The sequence below is a fragment of the Passer domesticus genome, chromosome 10 (genome assembly GCF_036417665.1).
Source record: "Passer domesticus isolate bPasDom1 chromosome 10, bPasDom1.hap1, whole genome shotgun sequence".
In the NCBI taxonomy this organism is placed as follows: Eukaryota; Metazoa; Chordata; class Aves; order Passeriformes; family Passeridae; genus Passer; species Passer domesticus.
The window spans coordinates 7,417,054-7,441,089 of NC_087483.1; the positions used below are offsets into that span (position 1 = coordinate 7,417,054).

Sequence of the window (24,036 nt, forward strand, 5' to 3'; positions counted from 1 at the left end):
TTTACATGTGTTTTAATGAAGAAGCAGAGCCCCTTGCACAAGTAACATGGACCTGTGTGGCAGGTAGGTTTGTCTGTGCTCCTGTAACACGCTCCTTCAGGCTGGAAACTTTCAGGTAGGTTTTAACGTGTGCCAGAGGAGGTTAGAGCTGGATATTAGAGTTCTTCCCTCAAAGGGTGGGTTGGGCACTGAACAGGCTCCCCAGCCAATAATCACAGCCCCAAAGCAGAGTTCAAGGAGCTGCCAGAGTTTGGTCAATGCTCTCAGGCACAGGGTGGGATTAATGGGGTGTCCTGAGCAGGGCCGGGGATTGGACTCCATGATCCTTACAGCACAGGATAATTCTGTGATTCTGTGGCAGCCGTACAAGAGCTGCTGCACTTCCTCCCTGCCGGCTGTGCTTTGATCTGTCGGTGCCCGGCGGCGAGAGAGCCGTGAGGGCAGAGAAGGGTCCATGAGGGCAGAGAAGGGACCATGGAGGGAGAGAAGGGTCTGTGAGGGGGGAGAAGGGTCCGTGAGGGGAGAGAAGGGACTGTGGGTGGAGAGAAGGGACCATTGAGGGAGAGAAGGGTCTGTGAGGGGAGAGAAGCCATTGTGAGAGGAGAGAAGGGACCATGGAGGGAGAGAAGGGTCCGTGAGGGGAGAGAAGCGACCATTGAGGGAGAGAAGGGTCTGTGAGGGGAGAGAAGGGTCCGTGAGGGGAGAAAAGAGACCGTGAGGGGAAAGAGACCATGAGGTGAGAAAAGGGTCCTTGAGGGGAAACGGCGGTACTGCTTCTGAGGGGATATGGCGACACCGGCTCTCAGGGGACACGGCAGCCCTGCCTTTGAGGGGATGCAGCGGTACCGGGGATTCTGGGGGGTTATGGCGGTACTGGGTCTGAGGGAACACAACACCGCGCATTGCGGAAGGACGGGGCGGCCCCGCTTTCTGAGGGAAGCGGGGAGGAGCTGCCCGCGGCGAGAACGGGCTCCGCGCCGGCCAATCAGGCGTCGGAGCGCTGCGCGCCGCAGCCAATGAGCGCGGGGCGCGGCGGTGGGCGTTGGGCGCGCGTGTGGCGGGGCTGTGAGGGCTGCGTGCGTGCGTGCGGGCGGGCGGCGAGCGGAGCGGGCCCGGGCTTCGTGCGGACCGCGAGCGGAGCGGGATTGGGACTTCATACGGACCGTGAGCGGAGCGGGATTGGGACTTCATACGGACCGTGAGCGGAGCGGGGCCGGGGCTGCGTGCGGACCGCGAACGGAGCGGGCCCGGGGTTCGTGTGGGCGGTGGGACCGCGCCTCAGCCGGCCCTGGAGCTGCGGTGAGTCGCCGTTCTCCGGCCTGAGGGTTCCCCGCGGGCGCTGCCCTCAGGGCTCCCCCGCCCTCAGCCGGCTCGGCTGTGGTTCAGAGTTTGGTTGTGTCACTAGCAGCGATAGGGGGGTTATTGTACCTTAGCTGGGGCGTGGAGGTGTTTTGGTTCCTGTTCTCAAGGGAAAAGTCGCTTCTATGCGACAATAACGCTGTGATTTCTGTGCAGGCATCTGGGATGTGCTTTGGCGGTGCTTGGCTTTTTAATTCCACAGAGTTGCTCAAGGATTTAGCTAGGGGGTGAAAGTAAAGTTAATGTAGTAAAAAAGGACAATGTTTTTGAGGCAAAAATAGCTGTAGAAGTGTATAATTAAACCGTGGAGGTGTTCAAGACCAGGTAGGATAGGGCTTGGACCAGCCTGGGATAGTGCAAGACTTGAATATATGAACATTTGAATATTAATCCTTATTCCTCCCCACCCCCCTGGGAAGGGCTGTCAGAGACAGTGACTGGAATTGGGATGTGTCATTTAAATGGTTTAGAAAGCAGACGTTATTGAGAAATATGGCTAATGTTTTTGTGTATTCCTTTCTTTGTTAGAAGCTTCTGAGGGAAGGCAGAGGAGAATTGACAATATTTCTAAGAAACAAGCTTCACAAAGAGCATCTTCCATCCTTACATGCTTTCCTCTCTGCTTTTTGTTGGTGTTTGCTACCAAACTGGGTTTGCTGCAAGTTCAGAGCAGGTGTATTGCTTTAGTCTGGGGAATTGGCCAGCTTCCTTCTATTGCTAAATGACCTTCCTGTGTTCCTTTGCAACTTTCTGATTGCAAAGATTCTCAGGTTTTCTTAGGGGTTTGTCCCTGGTAAGTTTCTTCTTGCTTCCCCAGAATTAACAGCAATGTGCTTTGATTTCCCCCTTGTCCAACACCCAAGGGGTTTTTAGTTTTTGGGAGGCACAGAGCTCAAAGTTCACCTCTTCCTTGCTATAAGGAACATTTAATTGAACACTTTCCGTGCTGCATGATGTCACAGGGATTCCACCAATTCAGAAATCAGCTCTTGGGATTTCTTTAGGAACGTGCTGTAGAATTCCTGTACCTACTGTAGTAGGTGAAAATAGGATGGTTAATTTGATGTATTTTTTTGTCTTTCTGTTTACTATGGAGCATCTTGAACTTCTCTAAATTTTTTTAAGGTGGGAAGAGCCACACCAGTGACTTTGAGAGGTTGCAGTGGCGGTGAGTGGTGTGGATTCCTGAGGAGGAGGAGCCATGGAAGTGGAAAGGAGCAGCAGAAGGAGCTGCTTCACTCAGACCTCCTGCCTGGGAGCAGATTTTGGGGAGGACTCTCAGCTGGAGTACCTCAGTGCTCACGAGGAGTGTGAGGAGGACAGGAGCAACTCCAGCGAGCTTTCTGAGCAGAGAGAGGCTGCAGAGGTGAAGGCCACGCCACTCCTTGGTGACAAGGTGCCACCCCGCATCGCAGCAGGGGCAGAAGATTCTGGCAAGATCCAAAGACCCCCCCACAGCGTGGCAGTGGAGCCGGACATTCCCTCCCTGCCTCCCAGGGAAGAGGCCCAACTCTGCAAGCACGCAGAGCCCCCCTGCTGCAGCAGCTGTGAAAAACCTGCCGTGTGCACTCGTGGTGCCAGCAGCACTGCAGAGGGTGCTGAAACCCAGCCCCCAGTCGCTGAAACCCTCCCTGGTGCTGGCAGGGAAGCTGCAGGTGGATCCTCTGGTGGCAGCCCCGGGGCTGGGAGGTCGGAGCGTGCTGGAGCCCTGAAGAGCGTTCCCGGTGTGGCTGTGGATGCTGGCTCTGATCCCAGAGCTGCCCTCCCAGCGAGCAGAGGCAGCAGTGCCCAGGGCTGGGTCTGCTCCAGGGCAGGGAGCACTGAGGTAACCACGATGAGCAGAACTCAGCCCGTGGCTCAAACCTCCGTGGATGCTGCTTCCAACACGGAGTGGTCCTTAGGAGCTCTCAGCTCACACGTGCAGGTAACTGGCACAAAACAAGAAGGGACACCCGACCAGTTTGATAGAACTTCTGTTCATTTTAACTTGTCTGCATGGGTGTTAATCTGCAAGTTTTGACTTTTTTTTTTTTCTTTTTGAAAAGCAGGAATCCAAAGATCATCTGTCTGTCTGTGACTGGATGACAGGCACCGACAGGTGGGTCAGCAGTTGTTCTTGGTTTTGGAAATTGAGATTCTGGATCAGAGGTTTTTTCATGATTCAAAGGTCTGTGGCTTGGCAAAACTGATGGTGTTAAAAGCTTGCTGGGCAGCAGTTTCTGCTGGAAAGTCCTGGAGTGACTTTCCAGGTGAGAAGAGTGAGCTGAAGACTTCCTGAAGTTGAACAAAGACCAAAGCAGCCTTGTTCTGCAGTTGCAGACCTCCAGAGCTCCTTTCCAACCTAAACTATTCCACGGCTGTGGAAACAAAATTAGTGTGTTTGCAGATCTACACCGTTGCCAAGTTTCTTTTTGGTCTTAAGGCTTCACTTTTTGGGTAGAAATTATGATGGTTCTTGAGCAGTTCTCACCTTTGATAAAACTGGCTGTAATGCTACAATCATTATTGTGGGCTAAACAGGATTTTCCTTAAATCATATCAGAAATAGCTTCTGGCAACCTCCTTCAGAATAAAACACCACAAACAAAAATTTGAAGCCCTGAAATAAATATACTGTTATTATTATTTTGAAGGCCAGAACATCCCAACAAGCAAACTGGGAATATTTCTGCATCCAGCTGCTGTCAGAATGTCCTGCAGAGAGCGACTGAAGCAGAGCTGCAGCTCCTGGCCATCCATTACGAGATGTGCTACCAGCACTGCTTGAAGGTGTATGAGCTGGCTTTGGAGGAGAACACCTGTCTTGGGAGGCACGTGCCTTAATGTCCTTTAAAGTAAAATGGGTAACTGGTTATCAGGCAAAAATTGCTGAATGCTACTGGTAGATCCTATCCATAGCTTCTGGGGTGTTTATAATTAGTGGTGTTGTCTAGAGGACCCCTAAGTCTTATTTCAAGCCTTTTTAAATTTTTTTTTGTAGTGCTCACAGTCCCAAAATCCTGCACTTTTTTTCCAGGAATAAAACTCAAGTGATGCACAATACAGTTGTTAATTCATGTTCTATATAGTATAATGTAGAGGAATCTTTAAATCCTGTAAAATCTCCAGAAGCTGTAAAATCAATGAAATGTCTAAACTGATGTTGCTTTCTTACCCATATTTTAATAGCTGTGAGAAAAAGGCTGAGTTATATTCATCTCTGCTGTTGGTTTTGGATGAACTGGACAACAATTACAGCAATACCAGAAGGGAAATAAGCATGGGCATACCTTTAAATGAACTCCCACCACTGTCAGTTGAGCTGAAGTTTTCCCCACTCTCTTCCTTTTACGTCCCCTCCAAGGTAATTTCTTAACTGTTTTATGTTTTTAATATAAATTGTTTTATAATTAAGATAATTATAGATAAATCTTTCTCTTTTTTTTTTTGACAGTGTTTAAGAAAGAATCTTTACTCTGAGTAAGTAGTTTTCATTTGTTGTTGTACTTTCAAAGTTAACTGAAGAATGACTTTATAAGATGTTAAGCCTATAATTTCTTTATTTCAGGATGCATCTTGCTGTTTCAGGCTGTTTAGCTGAAAGATCAGCATAGGTTTTATTTTAAGGGCATTTTTCCTCTGTGGTGTTCTAGTATGGAAAGCAGGGAGTGTCTTTACTATCTTTATAGTAAAAGTTACCAATTTACAGGTTACTTTCCTGGTTCCCTGCTTTCACTACTAAAAGTCATTGTCTCCAGTTATAATGGCACTAAGCAACAAAAAAACCTCAAAAAATCCCCCACCACAAAAACCCAAAAGGACTTTGCTGCCAGCAGAGATTATATTAAGCATGTAGATAACATTAAGAGATTATATGGAGTTGCTTTGCCAAGATTATCATTCAGATATGAAGAATGATAGAAAAATAACTTTTTTTTCAGGCAGGTACCTGATAGAACACGTTCAGGAACCCCATCCAGTGACTTTCTGTAAGTGGAGATGAAAACAAATTTGGCAGAAAGTTTTTACTGAATTGGGTTAAATGCTAGAGACTGCTTGAAGTTTCCTGTTAGGCATGTGTGAAGTTAATTAAGAAAAGGTAAAGGCAGTTGTTTTGTTTTATAAATTATTAGTCAAAGTTGCACAGGATTTCAGATTGTAAGGAATACATCTGAACATCACACAGAAAACTATTAAGATATAATGCAAAAAGCCAAAATGTATTAATTATGTTAAATTTACTGTGAGCTTCTGGAAATATTTAAATTACTGTACAACTTAAAATTGTTGTCCCATATTTTGTATGAAAATTCTTGGCTGTGTTTTAGTGATCTTTCAGGTGAAGGGAAAGCTGACTTTGAAGAACCAAAACAGCGAGAAAAGGGGATTTCTGTCAATATGGTAGGGAATTCTTCACTCCTGGGTTTTGGAGATGGTAATGTTGAGAAGTATTTTCTCCTTTGGTACCTGCAGATGTGATCAGAGTCTTTAGGGCTCTCTGCCACTGATTGCAAATGCAGCTCATATGTTCACCATTTTAATTGCCCTTTCAAGATAAAATAACCTGGGGGTGCTTAAGGCTGAACAGCAATTAACTTTTTAAAATTCACCTGCTTCATGGGCTGATATTCTGAAAAATAACTTACAGTCAGGTGGGAGTGCTGTGCTATAACTGAAATGTGTTTGTAGGACACCTCACAGACTGATGGTGATCAGCCAGGTGACTCTGCTTCCCCTGAGACGTGGGAAGAGCAACTTAAAGATCAGGCTCTGGAACGTGGTGAGTGATCTGCTCCTCATAAAAATAATAATCCTTTATTTGTGAGCTGAGTTCACAGGGGAGGAAAGAAACCCTGAGTAAAACTTGTATATGGTAACAAGCTGCCCTTTCTGTGAAGTTATATATCAGCTATCACAATTTATTGATAAGTAATAATAGCTCTATATTAATCACATCTTAAAAACACGTTTCTACTTAAATTAGAATTCCAAACTAGCAGTGTTATCTCTTTGAAATGTAAACACCAAGAGATGTAAGCAGCTGAAATCCTCTTCAGCACAGAAATTTGATACTCATTTATGTAGCATACCATGATTTAAACTTTAACACTTGAATTTTATCCCAACTGCCAAGGCTGTGTAAAAAATGAGGAAGGAAGTGAGTATTGGTTTGATGCTAAGGAAGACTTGTCAGTGGCAGATATTTCAGTAATGTGCAAAGAAATGAAAAAGCAACAAGGAAAACAAGACTCGATTGACTCAAGAGGTAAAGTTGTGTGCTTTAAGCTGATAAACCAAATAATGGTGTTTATTATTGGAGTGCTCTGTTCCTTCTCCAAGCATAAGTAAACTTGGAATAAACGCCAGCTGGGTTTTCAGATTTTCTCATTCTCTAACAGTGAATCCTTGTATTCAGGGGTTTTCATCCATATTTTTCCTTGAAAACTTCACCTGCAGTGCTTGAACTCAAATTTGTAAATACCCAGCCAATCACATAGGTGGGAATCTTTCCCTTTTTCTCCCCCTCCTCCTCTTTGTGCTTCCTTCCCATGCTGGACTCTGCAGAGTGTGATGCAAATGCTTTGTGTTTGGAGACTTGAGGCACAGTGGTGGGTGTGGTGAGGAGTGCCAGGGTGTTGAAGGCAGAGAGAGCTTGGGGGTTCTCTGTACCAGCCTTCAGCACTGGTACTACAGAGCTGTGTTTCCTCTGCCTCTTAAAACCTCAGGAAACACCCAGGGAAAGGATGTTCCACAAACTGAACTGCTGTGCTTCTCAGGACATTCATTTTCTTGTTAGAAGGTTCTCTTCTTTCCCTTAGTTTCTTCTAAGGTTTTCTCTCTGGGCTGTCCAAAATCTCCAAAGATGTCAGCTCAAGAACAGTTAGTAACTCTTTGCTTTCTTACATTTATTGTTAGAAGTGAAGATAGTGGGGAGTGGGAAGGAACATTCCTCTGTTCCTGTAGGTGGCCCAAAGCCCTCAGTGCCTGAGGTAGGTCTGTTCTTAATTTGCAGTAGGAATTTCTTGCCTCTTTAAGGCTTCTTTCTTTCATACTCTACATTTACTACCAAGTGCCCTGCTCTGAAATCACCTACTCAACAGCTGGCACATTCTTTACTTGGAGATCATCAAAAGGGAAGTAATTATTGCTAACACTCCTTTGTGTGGCAGACTAAGAGCTTTAAATCTTCTTGTCACATAACATTTAATAGATAGAAAATTTTGTTAGGATAGGAACAGGCATTACATATTGGTAATAAATTTGTGCCAGAAGAGTGAAAACACCATTCTTTTGCCCCTGCCTCAAACTATGATGCTCCAGCTGTTTTTTCTTAATCCTAGGACAATATGGAATTTCCCTATTTGCACTAGATTTTTCATCTTGTAACACCATTTTTTTAGTGTAAATGTCATGTGGCTTTATACAGGAAAGATTTTGGGGTAATGGATGGGAAAGAGACTCTTGGATTTTCTTGCCTAAATCTAAGAAACCTCTACATACAAACAGGGTTTTGTGTTGGCTCAGCCTGGTCCTTGGAGAGTAAAGGGCAAATCAGTAATTGCTGGTGTTGTTCACATAAACCACAAAGATTTTGTGTCTTTGGGGATTTCCCTTTAAACACGCTGGTCCTTTGGGAAATGGTAATTGGAGCTCATTTAAAATAAATTAGATCCAATTATTTTACTTTATTAGAATAAAGCAGGAATAAGACGAGCTTTAAGGTGCTTTCCAACCCAAACCATTCTGTGGGTCTGTGATTTTATATTTATTCATAGGAAGGAGGTGTTGTATTACTTGTGCAACCCTTAACCCATGCATTTTTTTCCTTATTTTGATGCAATTCTAGGATCCTGGGGAAAATTCCCTGCAGAAAACTTCCTCTGTGAACCCATCTGGTGTCTTTGTTTCTCCTTATGCACTGAACTTGAGCAGCTTTACCAAGTTAATAAAGAGACTTCAGGAAAAGCATCCAGGGTTTAGCAGGTGAGATATTTGGGGTTCTTTTCAGCCCTGATTTGTAATAGAGCCAATACCCAGTTGCCAAATGCCAATAACTACTGCTAAATATGTGGCACAAAATGGGATGTTAACAGTTATTTCCTCAATTCCCACAGAAATGAAATCGTGGGGGCTGTGCAGGAGGTGAGGAAAATGAACAAAGGTGTCCTGAGTGGCTTGGCCATCAGCTCCATCGAGGAGAGGGCCTCTGACATTCTGAGGAAGTGTTTTCAGCAGGAGAAGCACTGAAAAAGGTGAATATTCCAGCCTGAGGGAATGACCCACCCTGCAGCCTGACTAGATTAATGCAGCCCGGCAGGAGGTGCTGGGTGAATCCACTGGAGCAGGGGTGTGTAAGGACTGGGAGCTCTAAAACAGGTTGCATTGTATCTAACTGGTGGTTAAGGGAATATGGGGATCTTGGAAGGAATTTTGAATGAGTTAGAGATGGGACCTCGATGAGTTTTTACATGATGCAGTTTATTATTCTTACATATAGATAGGGTGAGTTTGGCTCACATCTTTACTGCATGGTACAGAAGGTCACAAGACCTTTAGTCATAAGACTTTTTAAGGCTTTATTGACCAATAAAACACTCTGAACAAGGATAGTTATGTTCTTGACCCAATTTTAAAATATTTTGTCTTAGGGACTCTTGTTACAATGTAAGCTTTCTTAGCCAATCACGTTATGGCACACAAACCTACAGCACTGCATTCTAAACTCCTTGTTTATCTTTGTAATTACTTTTATTTTTTCTATATCTTAAACTCTAAACTTTTCTTAACTCGTCTCTGTTTTAAACTATAAATCCACATTCTTGCTTCTAGCAGCTAAGTTTGGAAGCCTTTTCCAAGGTCTCAAATCAACTCCTGTGTTTAATTCTAAGCTTTGGCTTACAGGCCCAGAGTTGTGAGAACTCCCTGTATTTTGGATTCCACCAGCTGGACTGCTTTGCTGACGAGCTGTGCCGAGGGCACTGTCACCCGTGCTCGGTGCACAGCTGACACCTAACGGCCAGGCTTGGTGTAGGCTCTCTTCCAGAAATCCCAGCCCTGGCTCCCTTCGGGATCCAGACACTGATGGTTCTGTCTGAAACCTGACACAATCAGGCTGTGTTTTGTGGTTTCCTCACTCCGATCCCTTTGCACGGCGGTGTGGCACTGCAGGAAGCTGCAGCAAGCTGAACGTGCTGAACCCACAGCCCGGAATTCCAGCGAGGTGTCTCTCCATCCTTGCTTGGTGCTGTGCTTGCTTTAGGTACCTCTTAGCAGTGCCACTGCCGGGTTTCCTGCAAAAAAGGAAAATTCTTCATATTAATCTCCTCTCTGACTTTCACAGGACTGCAGATAGGGGCAGAAACTCATCCCCAAAACGTTCAAATCCTATGATTGGAAGTATTTTCAGTCAGTAAGGTTTTAACAGCCTCAAAATGTGTTGTGCTTTCCTTGTGGAGTGATTATTTGGTTTTCCATTGATGCATGGGCTCTGCAGTCCTAATTGTTCCTATTACAGTATTTTTTTTCCTCTTGTTTTGTGTGGGAGATGATGACTTATAATAACTTTTATTTTCATCATGAGGGAGGTGTGAAATGGCCAAGTCATTAGTAAATAATGGGGAGAAGAAGAATCCCCAGTTTCCATAGTGAGGAACAAGTATGTAATACATTTAAGAGAAGGTGATTCTGCTCAGAGCTCACCTATAGTAACTCAGTCTCTGTGTTGTACTTTGTTCTAGACCCTGCTGCGGTTGTTGTTGGAAAGAACAGCCTTGTTTACTGTCAATAAAGGTTAAAGTTTGTTCTTCAAGAGTCGGGCCAGTGTTGTGCTGTTTGCAGACCTGTTCTGCTGCTCTGCTCTTGGCTTTGTGCCGTGCCTTGGTCCTGGTGCTGCAGGTGAGGCCTCAGCTTTGGTGTGTGCGGGTCTGTCAGGATGGAAGCAGTGCCGGCCTTTGCTCTTCCTCCTCAGCAGCAGCGGCTGTTGCTGTTTCTGCTCCCCGAGCGCGGCTCTGTGATTAGGCAGGTGCTGACAGCTCGGGCAGAACTGGCTCTCCGGCCTGCGAGCTGCTCTCTTCCTCCTGGGAAAGCAGAAGTGTGCGCAGTGTGAAAGACTCCAGTTAGCACGCTCTGGTGTTCCTTCGCGTTCCCTTTTTTACTGATCTTTGAGAGAGAGCCGACTTCAAGCGCGAGCTGTGGGGCAGTGACCTGGCTGCAGGCAGACTCCTGCCCTGCTCCCAGGGCCGTATCCTGATCCGGAGCTCCCAGGGCCGTACCCTGATCCGGAGCGCCCGAGGAGCCCGGGCGGGCTCTGCTGCTCAGGCACAGCTGGGAGCGAGCTGCAGGTGGAGCTCTAGGAGCTCGGGAGCGATGTTACACTCCAACAAAAAGCGGAATCCACAAAACATTTCTCCTCAAAATCGCGTTCCATGTGTGCGTTCAGCCCTGGAGAGGGGGAAGGCAGGGATTTTAGCTCGGGAGAAACCCCCTCGGTGGAGGAAGCCGGACTGCTCCCTGCATTCCCTCGGAACTGTGGGCTCCCTTCGCCGCGCCTTTGGGCTGCGAGGGGGCGATACGGAGAGCCCGGCCCCCATCCCGCCGCCCCCACGGGCCGCTTCCCGCTGCTCCAGCGCCGGGAGAGCGGGGCCGGATCCGGGCGGGGCCGGGCCCGCCCCTCCGGCAGCGCCGCGGGCGCGGAGCCCGCCCGGCCCCGGGAGCGGAGCCGCTCCTGCCGCGGGGCCATGGCCCTGCTCCCGCGGCGCTTCCTCTGCTTCGTGCTGGGTAAGTGCGGCCGCCGCGACACGGCTTCCCCGGGGCCGCTGCGAGAGGCTCCCGGGATTCCCCCCGGGAGCGGGCGTGCAGCCCCGGCCGCCGCCGCCGCGCGTTCCCCGCTCTCCCTGGCGCCCGGAGAGGCTCCAGCCTGGCTTCGCTGCCGACACTGCACTAGGGAAATTGGCCCCAGGAGCAGTGAGGTGGTGATGCTGTGGGACGCAGCCTGCTTCGTGCGGGATTCCCTGCTTGCTAGGTGAGATGGACCGAGGCGAGTTCTGCCTCCTGTCCGTGCCTTTTGTTGCAGATGGTTAATTACTGCCTTTGGAGTCTGTCTTCCCAATGCTGAGCCGCAGGGAAGAGGGGGCAGCCAGAAGAGCTGGGGTTGGGTGTTCTGGGTTTGCCGGTGGTGGGGTTGTTTCCTTGGGATGCACCGTGCCTCGGTTTCTTTGCTGCCCCTGGCATTTCAGTGCAACAGGTAGAGATTTGTGCCGTGCTTGTCACCTGTGTACCCGCAGCAAGAGCTCGGAGGGATGTTGGTGCTGTGTAAAGGTGTGCTTGTTTAAGGTGCTCCAAAGGGAAACCGCAGCCCCTCACCCTAACGCTGATCTCCCACAAAATCAAAGTGCTCCTTGAGGCAGCGCAAATTTCTCCTTCTTTCCCTTCCTTCCTTCCCCTGTGCCGGTTTTCCCCCCCAAGCCCCGGTGAATAATGCATCGAGCCGTGCTGCACATAACGAGCTGATCTGTACCGTGTAATTAACTATTTAATTAACTATTTACTGCCCCTCAGCTGTGCGGGGCACGAGCAGCCCGTGCCCTTGGACGAGGCACATTCCCCTGCTGGCTCGCAGGGAAAGGCTTCACGTTCCTGGATGCAGAACCCTGTGCAGGGAGCACTATCTCCTGCTGGCTAGGATTTCTCTCTGCTCTGCTTTCCCAGCCCGTCTCCTTTCCCTGACTCTCCCTTCTCTTGGCTGGGGAGCTGTAATTTTTAAAACTCCTCCAGGCTGCCCCTGTCCATCTCCAGTGGGGTCGGGAGCAGCAGGATGCTGCCTCCTGTGTGAACCAGGTGCCCAGTGGCAGCTAATCTTGGGGCTGTGGATGTGTTTTTCACTGCATTCCCCTCCTGGGATTTTGTATTTTGAACACATTTAGTGAAAGACCCATTTTTTTTACACCTTTCTGCTTTTACACTCAGGACTGCACTGAAATTCCAAGTGGCAACCGAGTGCCCAGCAGTCACGGTGATTTGCACCAATGCAGGTGTTTTAAAGTGACATTTAAAATTTATTTTTAAGGGACGTGTCTGAAAGAAAAACCTTTCTCTTAAAGCTTGAGCTTTAAGAAATTTCACCCCTGGCTGCAGTCTTTAAAAAGCAATGGCAGTCAGGGAATCAGCCATCCTAAAAACCCCAGTGGGGTTCAGCAGGCCAGGGATCCAGCTGTACCCCAAGGTAACCACTTCCATTATGGCAAAATGAGCCTTTTCTGGGTTTTGGCTGCAGCCTGCTGCAGAGGCTGCTCAGGGAGGAGGGGATGAGGCAGGCTCTTGCTGTTCCTGGGGCAGTGATGATGGTGTGGTTCTGTGCTGTGTTTTGGTGTTGAAGGGCAGTGCCAGGCTGCTTGGATTTCTTTTGGGTGTAGATAACTATTACTGTGAGAGGTAAGAGGCAATTGCAGATAAGGTCAGTAAAACATTAATATCTTTTTAATTCCGTGCATCTTCTGTCTGTGCTGTGCAGCACTGTGTTTGTGTAGCCTACAGAAAATGATGCTTTCTTAAAAACAAAACTTCTGGGCACTGTTTATGAGCTCTGCTGGAGAACAGGAATTAAAGTGCTTTGTGTCATCTCTCAGCCCAAAGCACACTCGGTAATGCCTGCCCCTGATTGCAGTTTGAGTGCCTCCTTTAGCAAAAGCTAAAGCTCCCTTTCAACTCGAATTTAAGGCTGCTGCCTCTCTGAGAAAATCCTCCTCGATATTTACAGAGTGCCCTCTTAGAAATCCCTGACAATAAAGTAAAACATTCCTCCTCTGAGAGCATGGAGAGGACTGAGAACTTCCTATGCATCAAAAGAGAAGCGTGTGGATATAGGGACAACAAAATTGTCTCCACCCTGTAATTCCTTCTGTTGCTCCCGTGGGTGCCAGTTGTTTCCCTGCAGGAACCAGTGGCAGGTGGATTTGGATTGGGGCTGGCTGGAGGCTGTGATCTGCTCAGGAATGGGAGCCTCTTGGCTTTGAGAAGCAGGGTTGCGTTTATCAACTCTGCAATTGTGAGTTCAAGAGCCATGAAGCGCCGGCGCTGCAGGCTCCCGATGGTGCTGACCCGGGAGGCTGCGGGAAATGCAAATGGAAATGCCATGGCCTGGGTGGAATGAAATGAGACCCCGTAATGGCTAAAGATGGGCTTGGCATCTCTCACCTTTCCACAGGGCTGGAAATCCACCTTGGGGCTGTGGCAGAGTTCAGGGAGGTCTTGGAGAGCCGTGGGTGGGAATCGGGAGTTAATGCTCTGCTCTGGCAACTTTGTTCTGTCTCCCTGAGTGGATGCAGAATCTGTCTCTGTCATTTTTTGGGGGGAGTTCGGGGCAGGTTTGGGCCCCAAACCCGTGGTTGTGGGCAGAGCCCCTCCCAGCACAGACCCTGCACCAAGCAAGGACCAAAACACCACTGGGCTGGAGCGAGAGGAGCATTAAAATCCCATTAGAGGGGAAATGCAGCGTTTCAGCTCACTCAGATAGCTAAATGCCTTTTTCTGCTCTAAAATACAGCCATGGCTGGGGTTTGCCAGGTCAGTTCCTGCTGTGGGTGGGTGATTACCAAGAAATCTTCTCTGTCTGCCATTATGCTGCCTACAGAGCTGCCTGCTTTTAATCATCAAATCCACTAATGAAGCTGCTTCGTGGTTTCAGTCCCTTGTCTCTGTGCTTCTACAGCATGAGCTTTTGGGGATGTGAAAACACATCCTGACACCTCAGAGAAGCACCCCAGTGGGGTGGCAGGCAGCAGCCTGGGTGAAAATCCCCCAGTTTCAGGCAAGGGTGACCCCCCCTGGGCATCCCTGTATCCTTCAGGGAATGTTTGCAGGGAAAGCAGCAGCGCTGTGTGTGGGGGAGTTGCAGAGAGGTGCAAAATCTCCGTGTGCTCTTCAGCTGGAAGGGAGGAAAACCACATTGAGAAGTCTCTGTTGAAAAGGAAAACAAATGATTCTGGTGATTCCTGGGCTGCTCACGTGGCTCAGCAGCAGATTTCAGTCTGGAAACTCTGTGCTGGAAGTGTTTGGTGAAGCTGCTGCTGTGTGCAGCCTGTGATGGGTGCACCAAGGTGACAGAGAGGTTATTTTGGTTTTCTCCCTAACAGATTTTTATATTTACTCAATATTTGCTTCTTCTTGGGAAATCTGTGAGTGATTTTTTTTTTTATCTTGAAGGTAATTCAATAAAATGTTTGCTTGTGTCATGTAGCAGAAAATCTGTGTTGAACACACGTTGAAACCTGAACCAGTAGGATCACAGTGTGTTGTCTCCAAACCAATGCCAGGCACTTTTAACCTTGGTGTTGCTTTTCCCTGTTCTTATTTTAGCCTCAATCAACTGAAATAGCTGAAGGAAAAAATAATCCCGGAGGTGGAAGGAGAGTACATTTGCCTTTAGCACATTCCTGAGATCTGGAGTGTGGTGGCTGCTCCTTTCTCCCTGCCTTTGAGACCCCACCAACATCTGTGGCATCCAGTGCTTTGTTGATGTTTTAAAAATAACTGTGAACCCGGCTCTAACGTTGGATTGAGGTGTTGGTTTGGCAGTGCTGGACACCACAGTACTCCCTGGGAAGGCAGGAGGGATGTGGCTGGTTCCCCTCAGCCCCTGGATTGGGGGTGCACAGAATCCAGTGGGGATCCCTCCTTTTTTCCACCCTGCTCTTGTGAGCAGGGATTTGATGGTGGCCACAGCCAGAGATGATTTGAACTCGGGGTAGGTGAAGTCAGGGCTGTGCAGACATTGCCAGTGCCTGTCTAAAGCCTGTGGTTTGCCTCCATTAATTCAGTCAAGAAGAGCTATTTTCCAAAAGACCCTGTTGTTCATCAAGGATATAATTATCTTTATAGCTAACAGCTCATGGCACATTTTTCCCTCCCCTGATGTGCAGTCAGCCAGCAGTTGGGTTTTAGCATACCTGGCTTTTGATTTCCTTTCTCCTTCCTCCCTTCTTGGCTGCTTTTGATTTTATTTTCCCTAGTGAGTGAATTTTGGTGGGTAAATAAAATTATTTGTCATTCTGTCCTCTGCAGAATCAAGTCTAGGGACATGTCAGAGAAATCCCATTCCTGGAAATGTGCTTGGCAGCCTCTGATGGATAACAAGGCTAAGACATAACTTGTGCTAAGACAAGTGGGAAACTGAGGCAAGGAGAGAAAGATCCTCATCCAGTTCCTTGGAGCAGCCTATTTCAGTGTATTTAGTAGTTAATATTATTTAACAGCAATGCTCTATGGCACAAAGTCACCCAGCTAAGCAGGACTGCCCTGCACTGGGCTACACAACCTTGATTTTGCATTTTCATTTCAGTCCCACATTCTGCATCTTACAGGAGCTGTCACACGGAATCTTGCACGGATTGGAATGAAAATTATCTTTCCTTTGGGGATGGATTGGATGTTGTAGGTGCTTCATGGAATACTGGACTTTGAAAGAGGAGTGACACAGTGCAGTGGTACCTCTGGGCCCCCAAAAGCCCCCAGAGAGGCTTTGCTTTCAGGCAGCTGGCTCCTGCCTCCACTTCCAACTAATAATTCCCTGGCAGTTATTTTTAGGCAGTTTATTTCATGCCCTCTTCTAATGCTTGGAGTAGCTATAGAACGGCAACAAAAACTCAAGCATTCCCAACCCAGCAAAAAGTAAATGCCTACAAATCATCCCAGTACCAGCTTGAGGGGTAAATCACTTCCTTCCTTTGCAGGCACAACAGGACTTGTGCCAAATTCAAAACCTGGGAGATCCTTTTGGGTTTCATGATGATGTTCAGCTGTATGCAAAATACCTCATTAATGCTGGCTGGGGAAAAAAAAAAGCAGCTTTCTCTTTATTTTGCTTAGTGTAATAAAATGAAGGGAATAACTATTCCAGGAGCAGGGAGTTAATAAATCAGATTAAAGGCCTTTAGGTTGTAGGTTGCACTTCCCCTGAATGTGAAGAAGTGGTTTGTGGGGAGGGCCCCAGAGGGCTCTTCCAGCCCAGCACCTCTTGTGCTGCATTCCCTAAAAGGTGGAAACCTTTGGCCCCTTTGGAAGTTTTCCACACAGCAGGTCCCTAACACGGCACACTGAGCAGGGAGTGACTTTCTCTGCTGCCTGTGGCTCCACTGTCTCCCAAGCCAGCAGGCTGTACTCCCACCATGGGCTGTATCCTAACCCTGCCTCTTTCCATCTCAAGTTTTTCCCCCTCTCAGCTTGAGTGGCTTCTCCCCCATCCCACTTTCCTTTTGTGGCAGTGAAGCTGTTGGAGAGGCAGAACTGGGGATGAGTTTTCCCTCTGCCGGGAGCTCCATCCAGCAGGGCTCTGTCCCTGTGGCCATGCCCTGTTCAGGCTCTGTGCTTTCCTTCTGCTGCTCCATCTGCAGCCCCCTGGAGCAGGGCAGGCAGGGAGGGGGATCCTCCTTTGGGGGTTTCCCAAGTGAGCCCTGGCAGCTGGTCCAAGAAATCCTGGGATCAGCCTTGCCAGTGCTTGGAGATGGGCAGATCTCCCCCACTCCCAGCGTCTGCTCTGCCTCCAGAATCCTCGCTGTGTTGGAAAGTCCCCACTCCCTTTCAGCACATAAAAGTCCCATGAATTCCCTTTTAATTTACATCCTGAGTGGCTGCCCTGGGAGAGGGAATCCTGCAGGTTGAAGACAGTGGCAGGGGAGGCAGGAGCTGCCTGGTTTGGGGACCTGAGGCTGCTCCTGAAGCATCCATGGGCAGATTGGGAATGGGATGATCCTTGCAGGTCTCTGTGTCCCCCATGGTCACCTGCAGGGCTGGGATCCCTTCATCCAGCTCCGTTCCCAGGCTGCTTCTCAGCCCTGGAGCTGCTGCTGGATCCCAGCCGGGCAAGGAGGAGGGGCTTGAAAACTCCATTCCCTGTGCAAATCCCAGGGGAACCAGCCCTGCCCGGCTTGCAGGGGGCACAGCCCAGGCTGGCAGCACGGGCAGGTGGCTCCTGAGGAGGGCACAGTGCTGGGCCAGCCCCCTGCTGTCCCCAGCCCCTGCAGATTTGTGTCCCAAAAAAGCATTCCAGCTGAACGCCAGCTTGGTTTTTCCCTGGTGAACCAAGGGCTGTTTGCAGGCTCTGAAGCCTCTGCTGAGCTGGTGCCTGCCAGAAGCAGCCCCAATGGAAGGTGGTTTTAAACAGAGGGTAATAACAGACCCTTCCCAGGTTTTTGCTGGGAAGAGCCAGTTTTTCCATTTTTGTGGCTGCAAACTGGGATGTTTTGCACACTCATCCTCTGCCTCCTGCCCCATGTCCCTCCTGTGAGTGTTTTATTCTGCAGCCAGGTCCAGACCACGAGGCTTGTTCTGAAGAAAACAGCAAAACCACCGCCTTGGAGAGGAGAGGCAAACAGCCTTTTTCCATCTGGGGCTTGTTGAGAGCACTGCTCATTGCCCAGGGGAGCTCTGAGAATTTGGGAGAAGCCCAGGGGACAATACTGGGGTGTTTGTTCTCAGAGCCCAGAGCTTTGCTGGTGCCACGAGTGCCAGCCCTGCTGTCCGTGTCACTTGGCACTTACCTGCCATCTTTGGGCTTCAGCTTTTGGATCAATATCTGCCTATTTCCTGCTCTTTGCTATGAAGCCCTGAACAGTTTCCCCCCAAAAATCCAGGCAGTCCAGCTGGATGTTCTGGTGAATTCTGTGAGGTGTTGTCAGACAGTTTCATCACTCCCCCAGCACTGCCAGGGGTACTTGCAGAAGTGCCTGGAAGTGGGAACATGCCATGCTGCTGTGCCAGCCTGGAATTCCCAAATCTGTTCTCAGCTTCCACAGTCCTCCCTGTGGGGTTGGTTGCACATCCCAGCAGGAGAAGCCCAGGAATTCCCAGAGTTCCTGGAACACTGAGGGGGGAAAGGCCAGAGAGTGAGGGATTGTGCAGAGGGGTGGTGATCGGAAGTGCAGGATGTTTCTGGCAGAGAAAGCTCAGGGATTTTTGCTGGTGAACCATCACTGACAGATGTGTGGGCTCACAGTGGTGTCCCTGAGCTCTTGGTCCAGGCTCCAGCTCTCAGAAGTGGAGTGTAGGAAAGTCCAGTTGTCTTCCCTCTTCCTGAATTTTTTGTGACAATTCAGGACCGACAGTGTTTTTCTGCTGAAATAAATGTGTGACAGGCTTTTTGCAGCTAGCCCTCAGTAAGCTGAGTCCTGGTGGATGCTTTCTGGGACTCTCCAGGACATCAATCCCAGGGCAATCATGAGGATCTGGGATGCCTGCAGAAGCCATCCCTCCAATCACCTCCTCGACTGCTCTCCAGGTGTTTCCTGAGAGGAGGCAAACGAAGGGTCCTTAATGTTGCATCTTTTCACAGGCAATCAGGGATTCTCTCAGCAGGGAAGGTTGTTCATCAACAATTCTCGTGGAAGGAGGAGAGGGAATGGCTTCCCACTGCCAGAGGGCAGGGTTAGGTGGGATAATGGGAAGGAATTCTTCCCTGTGAGGGTGGGCAGGCCCTGGCACAGGGTGCCCAGAGCAGCTGTGGCTGCCCCTGGATCCCTGGCAGTGCCCAAGGGCTGGACAGGGCTTGGAGCAACCTGGGACAGTGGAAGGTGTCCCTGCCTATGGCAGGGGTGGCACTGGATAAACCTGAAGGTCCTTTCCCACCCAAACCATTCCAGGGTTCTGTGATTCCCCAGCTAAAGACCAAGCTGGGCTGTGGAGGTGCTGTGTGGCTGCAGTGGGATGCTCCCAGATGATCTCTGCATTCCTGCAGCTCTCCATGCCATTGTTCCTGAGGGAATAGCAGTGATGGGGCCCAGGAGAGGGGAGGCAGCTCAGCCTTGGTCCTGTTGAGTTTTGAAGCTCAGTTCTTCAGAGATCCTTGCAGCCTTCCCAGATGGATGCTGCTGCGTGCAGAGCTGTGACTGCTCTGGAGCTGAGTTATTTACAGCTCACTGCAGCTGACTTACACCATCTCCATCAGCAGGGCTGAGGGCAGAAGGAAAACCTTCTGGAAGGAGAGGCAGGAGATACAAAAATCCCTCCCTGCTTTTTCCCCCCCTGTTGTTACAAACCCTGAGCCTGAAGTCTGCAGTGGAGTTGGGGAAAAATCTGTGAAGCAGCAGGGATCTGTGGGGTGAGGTGGGCACCATGTGGAAACGTGGCAGGAGCTTCTCACTTTGACCTTAATTTGTGCAATTACAGCTAAAGTCAGTTCTCCTGGTCAGCTGGAAACAAAAGAGCTTTTCTGCCTTGCTGTGCCCAGCTCCATCCTCACAGCCCTGTTCCTGCTGGGCCTGGAACAAAGAGCCCTTCACCATGTCCAGAATCCAGTGGCCTTGGAAAAGGTCACTGGCTGATGGCTCCGCTTTCCCCAGCCCCTGGGGCAGAGGGATTTGCAGAGCCCACGTGTAGGTGTGGGAGAGGCTCTTCAGGAGCAGCTCCTGCTGGGGCAGGCAGGGGAGCCCTGAGGAGCTGCCAGGGGCACAGCAAGGTGCTCACCTGCCTCTGCAGCACCTCCAGAGCTGCATCTTCTGAGCTGCTGTGATTGGCAAGGGCTTAAAGCTCCCCAGGGTTTGGTTTTCCCTTGGTTTGGGTTGGTTGTTTTTTTTTTTTTTTTTTAATGGTAGGGCTGATTTTCATGCTGGCTACCAGCTATGTGTGGCTTTGCTGCTGCTTGCAGCCAGGTTGTGGTTGCTTCCTCCCCATGGTTTATTCAGTGTTTCTCCACTCAAGGTTAAGGTGTTTTTGCTGAATTTCCTCAAGTGGCTTCGTCTCCTCAATTTCTCTCTGTGCTTTGCATGTCTCACTCATTCCTTCCTGTCCTGTTTCCTCCTGTGCTCCTCAATCCCCTTGGCTGCTCATCTTTCTGCTTTTTAATCCCTTCTCCTCCCCTGCTCTCCCTGTCCTTTTGCTGCGCTCTGCTCTGCACCTGACACATTCCCAGCAGCATTTTCTCTGCAAGCTGCTTGCCCAGACAAGTGCTGGCTGTGGTATTTACGTGTCCTTCACAGCCCAGTGCACGGATGTCACCGAGGGGTGACCCCGGGGTGCCTCCTGAGCTTCCCTGGGACGCTGGTGCTCACTCAGCTGTGTCACTCCTTCATTTGGCTCCTCCAGACTGGAAGGGATGGGATGGGAAGGGGAGGAAAGCCTCCTGGCCATCAGTCATCCTTGAGCCTGCCTGGACTGAGATTTGCAGTCTGTAAATAATTTTACATTTGCCTCTTGTAAAATTATCTTCTTCTTCTTCTTCTTCTTCTTCTTCTTCTTCTTCTTCTTCTTCTTCTTCTTCTTCTTCTTCTTCCTCCTCTTCCTCCTCTTCCTCCTCTTCCTCCTCTTCCTCCTCTTCCTCCTCTTCCTCCTCTTCCTCCTCTTCCTCCTCTTCCTCCTCTTCCTCCTCTTCCTCCTCTTCTTCTTCTTCTTCTCCTCCTTCTCCTTCTTCTTCCTTCTTCTTCTTCTTTCTTCTTTTTCTCCTTCTTCGTCTTCTCGTGCTTTGCTTCAGCATGCCAAGCCCTCCCATTTGGGAGCAGGGCTTATCCCTGCCTGATAAGGCTGTGCTCCTGGCTGGTAGCAGCTAGGCAGAGCTTGAGATGTTGATAAACTTAATTTTGTTATTGCAGCAGTGAGGGTTTAATGCTCTTTAACTTCTCTTGGCTCAGTAACTCCCATGGTTTCATCTCAGGTCAGGCTGCTGCTGTCAGAGGCAGCATGGGAGCCCTGCATCCATCCAGGAGCATCAGCCAAGGCTCTGGGGGCCCTTCCCACCCAAATTCCCACCCATTCACATAGGATGCTGCTACCTAAATGCTCCCAGGATTTTGGAGGGCTGCAGAGGGATGGTGTCCCATGGTGATGTCCCTTGGCCACTAAATAAGCAGCTCAACTCTGTTGTGTTAAAAAAATCAGATAAAAATAAAGCACAGAGTTATTCACACGTAGCAAAAAATAGATCTGGTATGTGGTGCCTGCCTGCAGTGCACTCCAGGAGCTGCAAAGGCACTAGCTGGCACTTTGGCACCAAGGGAAAGCTATTATTTATAGCCAGCCTCACTAAACCATTCCCCCAAAGGTTTTTTCCCCTTCCCTTTGTAGCATCACCGTCCTTTCCCTTTCCCCTCACCAGCAGCATTGCACTGATTGTGCTTGAGGCTGTAAGCAGCACCTTTTTTGTCCCTGTTTCAAAGCACTTGCAGGGACACATTCCCAGGAGGGAATTCAGTCAGCCAGGGGTGGGTTTGATGGATTTCCCTGTGCCTGTCCCTGTGCTCCATCGGAGCACACATGTTTGTTCCCAAGTGTGGCACTGGGCAGGTCGTTTTTCAGGGGTCAGCAGCAGGGTTCTCTTATTCCCCAGCTTCCCCCACACCCTTACTTGTGTTTCAAGCCCAAAACCTGGACATTTGAAGTCCAAAGGCACTTCAGGCGATCAGCAGAGCATAAATCCACATCCTTACTAATTTATGAGTTACCCAGCATGAATTGAATAACTGATTTATCAGCACCAGGCACTTGGGAGGGCCCCAGGGCTGCGAGGAGGGGAACAAACCTGGGAGGAGGAGGTGCCCTAGAACAGAGGCTGGACAGAGCTAAAGAATAAAGTAGGGTTTTATTAAAAGGCCTCAATGGATCCACCTTGGGCAGCACAAGAGCCCAGCCAGGGCTGCACCAAGGATGAACCAAAATGGTCACAAAATGGACAACTGGTCATGGGGTCTCTCACTTTTATAAGTTCTGGTTCATTTGCATATTGGAGTTATTGTCCAATTACAGCTTTATGTTATGAGGTCCCATCCTTCTTGTTTTTCTCTCTTTATTCTGCCATTGTTTGTGCTCTTGGGCCTGAGATCTGGATCATTTGTCCTTGGTCCCCAGCTAGAGAAGGAATTGTTTTGTCTCCCTGCTCTGTGCAGAGAGCTCACCATGCCCTAACATGAAGCTCAGAACTGCACACTAGAGCAGCACAGAATGTGAAAACTAGAAAAGCCAAACCCTGAGGCCTCCCTGTGAGCCCAGCAGAGCCTGACAGCCCTGGCCTGTCTTGCAGCCCAGCACTTCATCGCGGCCACGGCGTGCCAGGAGGCCGACTACGGCTGGATGATCCGGCACTACTGCCTCAAGGACTTCCAGGACAGCATGGAGGGCATCGGCCAGCGCCTCTGGTGTGACTGGGACGAGACCGTGGGGTAAGTGAGCTCCCTCTGCTCCTCCCTCTCGTCCGGCCGGCGCTCTGGGGTTTGTCTCATGGGGGAGCACCCTCATGTCACTCTGCTTGGCTGCCCTGGCTCTGTCCCTGCTGCGTCCCGAGGGGTTTCTCCAGCCTGGTCACACCTGGAGGGCTTGGAGGGGAGAGCAGTGGGTGCTGTGTGCCCAGACGTTGGTGAGGGTTTGGCACTGTCTCCTGTGTGTGCTGGGTGAGGGGGGTTGGGAATGCTGGAGCAGCCAGGCCTGGGGGTCACCACTGTGCTGCTGATCTCTCCATTGGCAATGTGGGTGATGGGACTGAGGGTAACCCCAGCACCTCCAGTGACACCAAACCAGGAGGGTTGTGCTGCTGTCCACAGAGACCTCAGCAAGGCTGGGAAGCTCCTGAAGTTCAGCAGGGAGAAGGGCAAAGTCCTGCACTGAGGAGAACAGCCCCAGGCACCATGATGTGCTGGAGCTGCCCAGAGAAACCAGTGTCTCAGTTTGAAAAGACAGGTGTGTGCTGAGGAGGGCAGGAGCCTCTCTTGAAAGGGAAAATGCAAACCCCCTCCCTCTGAATATTATAATTTTGAAATTAAGGGGCTCTCAGGCAAAGATATGGAATAGGAATAACAGTTCTTTACTAGGGAAGAAAATAAAAATGAAATAAACAATGCAGTGATAGAGGACAACACTGACAGAGAATACAACCTGACACCCTGTGGGTGAGGGTGGTGCTGGCAGTCCCATTAAGTGGTGGCTGCAGCCCTCCTGCAGTGCCAGGTGTGGTTCTGGTGGGGCAGGGATCCTGTAGAAGGTGGAGTTTTCCTCTGAGGGTCCAGTGGTGGTGTAGATGGGCTTGGTCTTCCTCTGGGAATGCAGAGCAGAAGAAAGCTGCCCCTCTGGGAATGCAGTGGGGAAAGGCTGCTGTGGTGTTCCCAGTGTCAGATTCTGTCCAGGAAGGAATGCTTGGTTCCTCCCCCTGGGTGCAGCATCTCCCAATGGCTTGAGGAATTTTATCAGCCATGCAGGACACTCAGTGGCCATGAACAGAAGATACCTCCTGCAGGGAGGATTTGTTGTGGAAAAGATAAAGAAAACTGCCCAGTTAGAGAAGAGAACTGCCCCACCTCTGACAGATGGGAGTGGAATACACACCCCCCGGCACACCTTGCATTTCCAGCCTAAGACAGCAAGAAAGGGACCTGCGGGTTCTGGTGAGCACCAGGTTGAACATGAGCCAGGAAAGTGTCCTGGTGGGAAGGCATGGGAAGAAACTGAGGCATGGAAGGTCCCCTCTGGACACCAGGAAATGTGTTTTCACTGAGGGTGGCCAGACACTGGCACAGATCTCCCAGGGGGGGTGTGGAATCTCCATCCTTGGAGGTACTAAGAAAAAGCTGAATATGGTCATGAGCAACCAGCTGTAGGTGGCCCTGTGTGAGCAGGGGTGTTTGGACAGGGTGAAGTGGATCTCCAGAGGTCATCTCCATCCTCAGCCATTCTGGGATTAAAGCGTTTTTCAAGGAGCCCAGCCTAAGCAGGGTTTGGAAGTCGGGGTGG

At 49.7% G+C, this 24,036-nt stretch overlaps 1 protein-coding gene across 1 annotated transcript in view; it reads left to right on the forward strand.

The window, feature by feature from the left end:
- Window positions 1-1,147: 1,147 nt before the first annotated feature.
- LOC135309363 (uncharacterized) overlaps window positions 1,148-24,036 on the forward strand; it is a 31,323-nt gene continuing 8,434 nt past the window's right edge. Inside the window, exons 1-15 of the mRNA XM_064435515.1 lie at window positions 1,148-1,299; window positions 2,485-3,283; window positions 3,405-3,457; window positions 3,993-4,169; window positions 4,528-4,702; window positions 4,793-4,818; window positions 5,280-5,327; window positions 5,667-5,739; window positions 6,028-6,118; window positions 6,473-6,604; window positions 7,255-7,328; window positions 8,186-8,322; window positions 8,454-8,583; window positions 10,692-11,115; window positions 22,337-22,475. Of these exons, the coding sequence (XP_064291585.1) occupies window positions 2,561-3,283; window positions 3,405-3,457; window positions 3,993-4,169; window positions 4,528-4,702; window positions 4,793-4,818; window positions 5,280-5,327; window positions 5,667-5,739; window positions 6,028-6,118; window positions 6,473-6,604; window positions 7,255-7,328; window positions 8,186-8,322; window positions 8,454-8,583; window positions 10,692-11,115; window positions 22,337-22,475 (2,402 nt within the window). The 5' untranslated portion in view covers window positions 1,148-1,299; window positions 2,485-2,560. The remainder of the gene's footprint in view (window positions 1,300-2,484; window positions 3,284-3,404; window positions 3,458-3,992; window positions 4,170-4,527; window positions 4,703-4,792; window positions 4,819-5,279; window positions 5,328-5,666; window positions 5,740-6,027; window positions 6,119-6,472; window positions 6,605-7,254; window positions 7,329-8,185; window positions 8,323-8,453; window positions 8,584-10,691; window positions 11,116-22,336; window positions 22,476-24,036) is intronic.